At 49.8% G+C, this 12,045-nt stretch overlaps 1 protein-coding gene across 1 annotated transcript in view; it reads right to left on the bottom strand.

The window, feature by feature from the left end:
* Window positions 1-1,010: 1,010 nt before the first annotated feature.
* ZDHHC18 (zDHHC palmitoyltransferase 18) overlaps window positions 1,011-12,045 on the bottom strand; it is a gene marked incomplete at its 3' end in the record, with an annotated part of 51,921 nt that continues 40,886 nt past the window's right edge. The window contains exon 9 of the mRNA XM_084652302.1: window positions 1,011-1,265. Coding sequence (XP_084508428.1) covers window positions 1,011-1,265 — 255 coding nt within the window. The remainder of the gene's footprint in view (window positions 1,266-12,045) is intronic.

Raw genomic sequence — 12,045 nt, 5'->3', positions numbered from 1 at the left:
GGAATCCCACCGCAAAGCCCTGGAGCCCAGCACCTAGCATCAGGCCCAGACCTGCTTGTCATTGGGACTCATTGGGGAGGGGATGGAGATACTTCTGGGATTTTAAACCTCTCCTCCCCGCCCCCCTCAGCAGGACTTGTGGAGGCTTGGGGGGGGGCATTCCTTTCTCATTGGCTAAAAAGAGCTAGCTGGTGCCCCCTCCCAGAGAGATGAGGAGGTGATTGGCCAGCCTGGGGAGGGAGCGGGAGGTATGGCTGGTCACTCTGCTCTCCTCCCATCTGGAGGGGGAGAAGCTTTCATGTCTATGTGAAACTCAGTGGGAAACCCAATCTATCTCCCTGCTCTGGAGATGGGTTCTGTCAAATCCATCCTGTCCCTGGACCCACTGCTTCCCCAGGTTCAGGGGTCAGGGGAAGAGATTGCACTGCCATTGACTGCTGAGCATCTTTCGTCCAGGAAAAGGCAGTCCTAACAAACCATCCGAGGGAGTCGTCAAGCGAGGAAACTATTAGCTTTGAGAGGTGGGGAATGCTGTAGCCCCTTCCACCCCTCCCTCACCTGCCCCCCTCTGCCCCAGCATCTCCCTTTCCCCTGTGAAATCCCTGGAGGGTGGGGAGGAAGGACAAAACTGTGCAAAAGTCTCAATATCACATTGGCAAATATATGTAGCAAATTGCCACAGAAAAATATAGCAAGGGGCGAAATGCTGCTTGCCCCAGCCGGGCAGTGACTGAGTGCTTAGAGCAAGTTAAGGGGGGGGAATCACTGCCTTTCCCTGCTCCGATGGCAGTAACAATCCTGTTTAAGGCCCCGATTCAGCAGAGCACATGCTTCAGTCCCAGTGCACACCCGCACAAAGGCTTGGCTCAGGTCTAGTTGCTTGACTAAACGCACAAGGGGCCCGACATTAGTGCTGAGTAAAAGCCTTAAAATCCCACTTCGCATGTGTGGCTAGTCTGGACAAGGCCTTGCCTGGAGGTATAAAGTTGTTGCTAGACACCAGTGACCAGCTAGGGCCCCGGTACTTGTAACCCAAACACCCCAGGTGCACCCCACCTCCTTATTGCAGTGGGGCTGAGGCCCTGGTGCCTGGATTGCTCTGCAGAGAAAAGGATACTTCTACTTCTGTAGCCCTTTGTGTTTTCAAAGTAACGAAGCTCACAACGTAGATGGTCAGCTCTCGGGGCGGGGTCTGTCTTGTTGTTCGGTGTCTGTGCAGCGCTCAGGACAATGGAGCTTTGGTCCATGAGTGGGGCTCCTAGGCACTATCACAATAAGAATAATAAATAATACTTGCAGAAATATTAACCTAACGAAGCGTCACAACCCCACTGTGAGATCGGTAAATACCCTCTGCCTAGGCACGTAGATGGCCCCCATCTCTGGAGTACCTGAGCATCTCACAAGCAATGTATTTATCCTCACAGTATCCCTGTGGGGGATAGTATATGATAAATATAGTATCATCCAGATAGGGAAACTGAGGCACAGTGATCACACAGCACATTAGGAACAGAATTCAGCTCTCTTGGCTCCCACCCTCTGGCTCTAACCACTAGACCACACCCGTTGGGACGTAAAATGTTCTCCCTATCAAGTCTGTCTGGAGCACCAGCAGGCGCAGACATGGGGAACTCAGCTGCTTGCTGGCATTGTAACTCGAACGCAGTTGATTTTATACGGCCTGCTGTTGAGCAATGTTCCCTGAGCCCTCACTGTCTCCAAGGGCTCTGCAAAGTGAATTGCAGAGATGGGCCAGAGCAGCCGTATTTGGATCCAAAGCAGAGTTGGAGAGTGTTTGAATTTGGGTTTCCCTTTATAGAAACGCCCAAGTTATGAAGCTTGGATGTGACTGGTCTTGCCCAAAGCTCCAGAATGTGGGATCAGGCCCATGTCTGACTGAGACATGGTTAGTGCGTAGGAATGAGATGGGATTGCTCTCCTAGGATGGATCTTTTTGAGGTGGGGAGTCTTTTTGAAGACTCTGGGGGATTTTTCCTCTGTCTGCTCTGTTTGCAGGCACAGAGCTGGCATGCTGGCTTTTCTGCAGGCCAGTGAAATGTGTGTGTTTGCCCTTGGGCTGGGGAGCTGGGATTTTTAACACTTAAGTAGCTTGAGCCTCCGGAGAAGTGAGATGATGATGCAGGGTCCACACTGTGGAGGGTTAGATGGATGGATTCTGTTTCAGGATATTGGCAGCCATTTAGTTTTGCTTTGTGCCTAACGTTTCTTCCATCAGAGTGTGAAGTTTTTGTAATACGTGGTGGGTCCTGTCAGGAGAACCAGGCAGTGAGGAAATGCCAGCTTCCTTCCAAACTTTGCCTTGCAGCCTGCAGGGCCAGGGTAAAGAGATAGCAAGCAGGGAAATTGCCTGGGGACCCAAACATGATTATTACCCCATTTTTACAGATGGGCAACTGAAGCCAAGAGAGATTAAGGCTGACATTTTAAAACCTGCCTAGAGGATTTGGATACCTGAGTGTCCAAATCCCTTAAAGCATCGTTGAAAATCTGAGCATAAGTGACTTGTTCAGCATCACACAGGGAGTATATGGCAAAGACAAGAATTGAACTCTCATCTCCTGACTCCCAGCCCAGTGCCTTTACAATTTTAGTTTCCTCTGTTGTGTTTTGCTTGGTCTCGCCTTGTGCTCTCACTGGGTGCAATGACGTCCGAGGAGTTAAAGAGGTGCCTGAACAGCGGCAGTGATCCATCATCACCCATATGTGAAATATTGCAGGGTACTGGACATGGGGGCCGGGACGTTGGCTCATGTGTCATGGAGTCTTAGCAAATATTCAGCTTGGGATGGTGGCTGGAGAGGGAGGGCAGCACGTATGAAAACAATGAATCAGGAGCCCAGGTCTTGGTCATGCTGAATTTATTAAGTCAGTCTCAAAGTTCATAACGAAAATGCACTTAGCATGCAGCTAAATGGAGCCCTGTCGGAAGTAGATTCTAATTCCTTTCCCCTCAATCTTTTCCATCTGATCTCTGTTCTTTACACTGCAGATGACTTTATTCATTCATTTGTCCCACCCACCTTTTAAGCTCTTCTGCATTTCCCCTTAGCAGCCTCAAGCCTCATGTCCCCACCCCCTGTACTGTGGAGCATGGAGGAAGGGGGTTGCAAATCCAGATTGAAAGCATCTGGCTTGAGTCCGTCTCTAGTATGTTCAAACATGGGGCCCGCAAGAGAGGATCTAGCCAATGACCCATCGAGTTGGGTGTCTTGCCTCCAACAGTGGCCACTACTTGATGCTTTGGAAGTAGGTGGGAGAAAAAATGATGCACCTGATCAGCTGCGTGATGCCACGTGAGAGAGATGTTTCCGTTGGCCTCAAGCCTGGATGACATCCAGTGCCACCCAGAGGAGCAATCAGTGAGACACAGCAGCATGTGGTGGTGCAGAACTTCCCATCCATTGCGTCTGCTTGTGTGCCCGCAGCACCTGCCTGATTTCTCCCTGCCGGTCAGCCTGCTGGCCCCCGTCTGCTGTGCATTACGGATACAGAAACTGCTTGAAAGGCATCTCAGCCTTCCCACCCACAGGGCTGAATGGGGGCCAGGGATGTTTCCTGCCTCTCTTCTTCTCCCCACCATTTCCATGTGGGACCCAGGAAACCTGGATCTCTCTGCCTAATCACCCCCCACCTTTCAGAGGATGAAGAGAATTAACAACAGATCAGATTCTCACAGGACAAATAACCTCTGCTGGGGCTCATCTGGAGACAACGGATGATGCTCTGGCATGCAGATTAACAAGCCACTGGGAGCTGGTACAGGACAAGGAGTGAGATTTTCTGCCTGGAGTGACTCAAAGTCACTGAGGGCCGGGTGAGAATAGCCTAATCTCCAGCACGCTGGTGCTGAGAATTGCACTAGAGAGCTGAGAAACCTCTCACACCATTCACAGTGCGAGCTGATCAAAGCCACCAGCTCAGCTGAGCTCAGGCTTCCATACGGGGTGGGAGAACAGTGGGGCAAGGATTGGTGGGGTTCTGGATGAGCTGCAGTGGAGACCTCTCATTGTGAGTGGCCACTCAATCATGTCCCCCCACCAGGGGTATTTGGGAGAGATCTGGACCCAATGAGATATCATCTCCCACTGTGGGAGGGGGAGGTTTCTCTTGAATGATCAAGTCTATGCATGACAGTGGGGCCCCAGATGGTCATTTCTGTTTCAGCTGCACCCTGGCAAATTAGGTTTCAGAGTAACAGCCGTGTTAGTCTGTATTCACAAAAAGACAAGGAGGACTTGTGGCACCTTAGAGACTAACCAATTTATTTGAGCATGAGCTTTCATGAGCTACAGCTCACTTCATCGGATGCATACTGTGGAAAATACAAAAGATGTTTTTATACACACAAACCATGAAAAAATGGGTGTTTATCACTACAAAAGGTTTTCTCCCACCCCCACTCTCCTGCTGGTAATAGCTTCTCTAAAGTGATCTAAGGTGCCACAAGTACTCCTTTTCCTGGCAAATCAGTTGGGATAAAATGAGATCTGACCCAAACCTGAACCTTCAGCCTGTCTGAGGATTGATCAAGTTTGCAGATCTTTCCCCATCCCCGCAACTCCTTTTCCTTTACGCTTCATGGTCCCAAATCTCACAAGAAAGTGACTGAGAACATGCAAGTCCACAGGACAGGGGTGTATGTGTGACACACACACACAAGTATCCAGAGCCAGTTCCCAGTGGGAATAGAAGTGTATCCATGAAATTAACTTTTATGTTTAAATTGAGATCAATTTTCTGTTTGAATGTAAACATGCCCCTGCAAGTTTGGCTGCCCAAACACAACAGCACTGGCCTAGTGCAAGCAGGTAGTGAAAGTGACTGGAAATAATGGTGACCCTGAGCAGGGTAGATCACAGATTCTTAACCTGAAGGCTGCAGGGATGTCCCACAACTCCCTCTGTGTTCAGTTCCCCAAGAGCCTCTAAACATGGCAGCTAGCTCTGTGCTGGGAAGGAGCGACGCTGACTGCCAGCTGCAGCTGCTCGGCATTAAAAGGACATGGGAGTGGGGAGTGGAACTGGATCTAGATCCTAAGACCACACCTTCCCCTTGTCCTTCTAAGGAGGAGCAGCTGCAGCAGACCCAGCAGACATGTGTAGCGGTTTCTGGGGTTTGGGCTGAGCTCCACCTCAGCAGTGATGTCTGTATCCCCTTAGGGCAGGTCTACACAGGAAATGCTCTCTGCTGTAGACGTGCAGCTCCTTAGTGTTCGGGGTGCTCATACAGCAGGCAGCATCGCTGGCCCAAGCATTCAAAAATCATGAGGGTTTTTTTTAAAATTGGTTCTTTTTCTTTGCCTTCTGGTCTCTGAGCCTTGGCCAGTGGTTTTCAAACTGCGGGTTGCGACCCAGTACGGGGTCGCAGAATGTAAGACACTGGGTCACGGCAGCTATGGTCAGCACTGCCGACCAGACCGTTAAAAGTCCCGTCAGTGATGCTGCCCTGCTAAGACAGGCTAATCCCTACCTGTTCCGACACCGTGCTGCGCCCCGGAAGCAGCCAGCAGCAGGTCTGGCTCCTAGGCCGGGGGGGCCATGGTGCTCTGCGCACTGCCCCTGCCCCGAGCAACAGCTCTGCAATCCCATTGGCCACACAGTCAATGGGAACTGGGGGTGGTGGTGCCTGCAATTGAGAGCTGCGCAGAGCCACTTGCGTGCCTCCACCTAGGAGCCGGACCTGCTGCTGGCTACTTCTGGGGTGCACCGCGGTCCACGGTGCCAGGACAGGCACGAAGCCTGCCTTAGCAACCCTGCGGCCCAATCCCTTGCCCCAAACCCGGAGCCCCTTCCAACACCCCAAACCCCTCAGCCCCAGCCCCGCCCCAGATCCTGCATCCCCAGCCCAAAGCCCTGACCCCCTCCAGCACCCCAATCCCCTGCCCCAGCCCAAAGCCCCCTCTCACATTCTGAACCCCTCATTCCCAGCCCCACCCTGCAGCCCTCACCCCTGCACCCCAACCCTCTGTCCCAGCCCTGAGCCCCTCTCACACCCCAAACCTCTCATCCCCCGCCCCACTGGGTTGTGAGCATCAACAATTTTCTTCAACTGGGTCACCAGAAAAAAAGTTTGAAAACCACTGCTTTAGGCTGCACCCAGGCCATGGTCACAGCCTTTCTCCACAGCCATGAGGACAAGAGACTTCTGTTGTTAATGAAAGCTTGAGAGTTTCACAGAATCACCTGGCTCCAGGAGCTGGGGCTTTCTGCAAAACACCAAGTATCACAGAACCCCTTGATTAAAATCACGAGAGAACTGGGCAATCTTTACAGCAAAAGAAAAAGTGAGGACCCCATGCCTCACTCATCTACAGGCTGCTGCTTGTATTCAGCCCAACTGGTTCCCTTATAATAGGAGAGTGAGGGCAGGCTGTGTATGTTAAAGCACCAGGGCACAGTGCACAAGGAGATGTTGTCTTTAGGGTACCAAAGTGGATTGGTTGATTAGTATAACAGGGGTCATGAGTCAACAAAGCAGGTTGTGTGTAGGAGGTGGCTTGTGTTTAAAATCTCTAGTGCAACCTCCAATGGGAAAGAAGTGGCAGCCTCCCTCCCTCCGGATGGGTTTGCTTCTGGGAGGGGAGGAAGAGAGGCTTGGAGGGCTTTGTGACAGCTACCAGTCCAGCTGAGCTCCAAACCCTGTCCCCTGGCCTAGAAGACCCCCTGAGTAATTTCCTTCCGCCTTCCACCCTCAGGCACAATGACAGCTGAGCATCCTGGACCTATGAGAATGAGTCGTGGCCTTTTGCTGTGCCAGAGCCTGGGTTGGAGGAGGGATGGGAAACATTCCCAGCGTTGAAGGGGGAAGGGCAGAAAGAGATAACACCCTCCCTTTCCTGTAGTGTTAACAGGTGGAGACAATAGGCCTCCTGCAGCTGGGCCTGGGGCTGCTTCCTGCCAGGACCATCCAGAGCTGCCTTTTACTGACCCACAATCAGCCACCTTGACATCAGCCACACAAAGGCCACCTTCAAAGACTGCTCAGGCTAGAGGCTCTGCCCTGCATGCAGTCTGGCCTTCCAGAAGCTCCAGATCCCATTCCTGCTGCATAGCACCCTCCAGCTATTTACGGCAGGGTGACCAGATGTCCTGGTTTTATAGGAACAGTCCCAATTTTGGGGGCTTTTTCTTATATAGGCACCTATTACCCCAAATCCCCTGTCCTGATATTTTACATTTGCTATTTGGTCACCTTAATTTACGGTTTAATACTAAGATCCCTCTTTCCGAGCTGGTGATTTCTGCTGTTGTGGAGAAGGCAAGGAAACAAGATCTGATTTGGAACAAAGATGATGTAATTAATTTAGAGAGACAAGTGACATCAAGTGAAAGATATTCCCTCAGACTACATGGCTGCAACACTGCAAACAATAATTAATTCAGAACAGTTTGCTTACAGGGAGCAGAGCTGACTAAATTACATGTTTTTTGCAGTGTTGTTGTAGCCATGTTGGTCCCAGGATATGAGAGAGACAAGATGGGTGAGGCAGTATCTTTGACTGGGCCAACTTCTGATGATGAAAGAGATGAGCTTTCGAGCTACACAGAGCTCTTCTTCAGCTCAGAAACCTGAAGAAGAGCTCTGTAGCTCAAAAGCTTGTCTCTTTCATTAACAGAAGTTGGTCCAATCAAAGATATTCCCTCACCCACCTTGTCTCTCTAAATTACATGCTGTCTTTCATTCTTTGCTAGGGAGCTTTACTATATGTAGAAGTTGCTTCCATCTGCCAATGAAAGGCAGCTGCCTCTGGGGCAGAACATAGGAGCTGTGTAAGAGCAGGCAGGAACACTGCTTATCAGTTTAGGGCAGGATGTGGAGAAGCCGATCCCAGCCAGTAGCGAGGCAGTCTAAGCAATTGGTGTCTGAATGGAGGGAAGGTGGAAGGTGAGCAGAAGAAAGGGGCTGGGACTTATTCTACAGTCTGTTTTGCAGGGGTATTTTTAGTCAAAATGGGGACAGTGGCCCAGTGGTTAGCGTGCTATTCTGGCACTCGGGAGACCCTGCTCCACCACAGACTCCTTGGGCAAGTCACGTAGGCCTGGTCTATACTTAAAAGTTAGATCGACATAACTATAGTGCTGAGGGGTGTGAAAATTCACCTCCCTGAGCACTGGAGCTATGCTGACCCAACTGCAGTGGAGATGCGGCTACGTCAGCAGAAGAATTCTTCCCACAGTATAGTTACTGCCACTCAGGGAGGAGGATTTCCTACCGCAGAAGAAAAACCCCTGCCATTGCTGCTGGCAGTGTCTCCACTCCGGCAGTGCAGCTGAAAAACGAGCCAGGCTGCTGGCGCACCCGTAGTGTGAACCTGCCCTGAGTCTCTCTGTGCCTCATCCCCCCGTTGCAGATGGGGAACTAATAGCAGTGCCCTGCCTCACCGGGATGCTGTGAGGATAAATACATCAGACAGTGGGGTGCTCAGTCAGATACAGTGGAAATGGGGGCCAAGTACGTCCCAAAGATAAAGAGAATGGGGGTAGTTTTGGGAATAAGACACTGGAGATTTTGTGAATAAGACACTGGGAATCTTGGGAATAAGACACTGGGACACTGGAGATCTTGAGTCAGTCCCAGTTCTGCCGCACACCTTGGGGCAAGTCACTCTACCCTGTCTTTGCCTCAGTTTCCCCAACTGAAAAAAGGGGCTAATTGTCCTTCCCTGTCTCCCCAGGGGATTGTGAGGATAGATTCATGGCTGCATCTGAAGCCCGTGCAAACTGGTGATGGGGTCAGAGAAGAATCTAGACGTCTAGTATCGAAGCTGTTCCTTTGGGATTGTGACTGCCTGGTCTGAAATAAAACCCACTGGGCTTTTTATCAGTCAGAGCCAGGCGTTCGTTCACAGTGACTCCCACCAGAGCCAGGCTTCCCCTTCCACAAAGGCTGTCTCCATGTTTCAGCTCACTCACTAGGTTCTCTGTAAGGGGCTCTTAAGTGCAAGGCCGTCAGAGCTGATTGACGCACTCGTGGGTCAGGACTGTTTGTTGTAGTAACTGGAGCCTCAGGAAAATGCCTGAACAGCTCGGTTGTTTGCAGCGTTGTAGCCGTGTGCGCCCAGGATATGAGAGACACGAGGTGGGGGAGGTAATATCTTTTATTGGACCAACTCCTGTTGGCGAGAGAGACAAGCGCCATGTCTCTCTGAAGAGCCATGTCTCTCTGAAGAGCTCAGAGCTGAGTGTGAAAGGGTAGCCCCTGGGGCAATGTCTGATTAACCCCACCCGTCCCAGCTGAGATCAGCAGCTTTATATGTCATTCATGGACTTGTCATTTCCTGTACACCCCTCCTGCCCAGCATGCTGTTAGCACTAAGCAAGCCGAAAGGAAACCTGCAATGTGGCATTACATGGTGATGTTTGTGCCCCTGGGCTAGATGCTGGCAGCTCAGGGACTGAAAGCGACTGCAGCAAGCGCTCTGATGCTTCCCATTCCTGTGGTACCACTCCTCGCAAGCTCCATGCACACAGCACCGCTGCCACGCCCTCTGCTCAGCTCGAGGAGGCTGCATACCACTGCTTCTTCCCACAATCCTGCCCAATTCTCATAGCCTGGCCATCCTCTCCAGGCCAGGCCTTGTGGCCTCCTGGATTGCACCCTTTCGCCCCATCAGCCTACCCACAGCAAATACACCAGCCGCTGTTCTCTGCCAATTCCCTTCAGTCCGCACCCTCCCACCCCTCAACACCCTGCCCAGCTTTTCCAGTCCTGGGCGCCCCGCACCACTCTGCCAGTGCATCACAATCCTGACCTCTTGCACGCCCTGCTGTTCTAGTCCTGGGCAAATAACATGGACAGCTGTCTATTTCAGGATCCCTCTAGAAAGGTATTCAGAGCATCTTCACATGGGAATATCCCGGTGGAACCACAGGATCTCCTTACATTTCCAGTGAATGCAGACAATAGAGTGCATTAGGCTACCCCTAAAGTGGGGAGAGCTGCCAGAAAGATCCCCTGGGGTGAAATTAGGGGAGGCTTGGGTGAAACACAAAAGATACGTTTGATACAGGCGATGGTAGGAGTCAGTCCCCATTCACCTACCTAATGCCCACCGATGGGCCTCACCCACCCATTCAACCATGCGACTCCTCATTAAAAACCAGCTCCTGTAACGTGAGGCATAAAACAGGCAGGTGCAATCAATCTTCTGTGGGTGACTGAAGGACTTTCTGATCTGCAGCATCCATCACTCTGCCCTAAAGTAGGTGCAATTCTGCACTAACTGGTCACATAGGCAGGGTCTGCTATAGACTGGGTTAAAATCACCATGTTGCTCACTGCAGGCACCGTGGGGAAGCAGGGGGGCGCAGGGGAGTGAAAGGTGCTGGCATCTATGTCCCTTAGTCTGAGCAGTTTGGTTTGACCCTGGTGAGTGTAGGGCCGGCTCTAGGGTTTTTGCCGCCCCAAGCAAAAAATGTTTTGGCCGCCCCCCCCCTCCTTTTTTTTGGGCTTTTGTACATTTGCACTTTGCAATGTTTTTTTGTTTTGTTTTGTTGACTGTTTAAAATTAAAAAAGAAATGAAAACAGAATTTGTAGTTAGTGAAATAAAACAATTTCCTACTAGTGTACTTATCTAATTTTAACAAAATCACAATTACAAACAATTTGGGTTCAACTATACACTGTAATGAAAAACATTAGTGTCTTCCAGTGCGCCCAGTTTCTCATACTTTAAAAGAATTTATATGAAGTGAATTTTTCTAGTTTTTATACTTGCGTCATCTTTTAATAATTCAGTGAAATCTAAATTTTTTTTGCAGTGGTACTTTCAATCGAAATGATTGTGAGTCCTGACAAACGATTTTGAGACATGGTGGACCTCAAATAATTTTTTAGTAATTTCAGTTTTGAGAAACTGCACTCACCAGAAGCCACTGATACTGGTAATGTTAAAAGAATGTGTAATGCTGTAGCAGTGTTTGGAGTGAAAAAATCATTTCTTCATACTGGATGGCATAAATTGACGATTCAACTCATTAAATGGATATTCAAACGTAGGATCTAGTTTTGAAGGACATTTTTTTAACAATAATCATTAGCACTGGATCAGTAATTACTGTCGGCCATGTACTTGGATCCGATCCTATGTGAGTCTCTCCACCTTCCAATAATTGTTCTTCAGTTTTAGATTTGGATAACAGTTCTTTGTTTCTGGACTCTTCAGCTGAAGAAGTAAATCTTTGGATGGATTGTGATTGTTCGTCTTTATCAGTTAGCGAAGATAATCTTTGGTCGGATTGTTGTTCATCTTTATCAGTTGACAAAGATAATCTTTGGTTCGATTGGTCTTCATCAGTTGATGAATATTCACTTTCAATTGATTGCTTAGAGCTTTCTCCTTGATTGACAGCTTTTTAAAAATACTTTATTTGAAGTACAAGATAGTTTTTCCAGTCCTTCTTGCCGTTTCTCTCTTTGTTGCCGGTAGGCAGCACCGGAAAGTCGTTTTCGTTTTTGTCCCGGCATTTTAGCCCTATAACCACTTGCACCGACGTGACACAGAAATTGGTGCGAATGGCGCCGATAGGGTGGCACAGTACATGCGAGTAATCATGATTCCTGATTTAATTAATCAGTAACCGTTAACGTTTACACATTTATGCACGTTCACATTATGAGTGACCGTGTCACGACGTGACATGATATTTTTCACATCATGGCCTAGTGCACTAGTGGAGATTTTTTTGATCTTCATGTATTTTTTTTTTTCCGTACATTGGTGGATTTTTCTGAAAAAAAAGGGTGGCCGTAATGCTGCCCCTGGAAATGTGCCGCCCCACGCCCGTGCTTGCTTTGCTGGTGCCTAGAGCCGGTCCTGGGTGAATGTCACCCCCAGAACCTGGGAAGGTGGCTCTTTGGCTAGGGGACGAAGGAGTCTCGTAGCCAGAGGCCAGACCTAGGAGCCAGGAACTCCCAAGTGCTAGCCCCTGACTGTGATCTTGGGCAAGTCACCTCAGTGCCTTTTCCCTGCCTGACAAATAGGAATTGATCCGCGCCCCTCGCACAAGGGAGCGGGGAGG

This window comes from Lepidochelys olivacea (genome assembly GCF_965140295.1).
Source record: "Lepidochelys olivacea isolate rLepOli2 genome assembly, chromosome: 19".
Taxonomy (NCBI): Eukaryota; Metazoa; Chordata; order Testudines; family Cheloniidae; genus Lepidochelys; species Lepidochelys olivacea.
The sequence above is the reverse complement of the archived record's forward strand: the minus strand, read 5'-3'. Positions and strand labels throughout refer to the sequence as shown.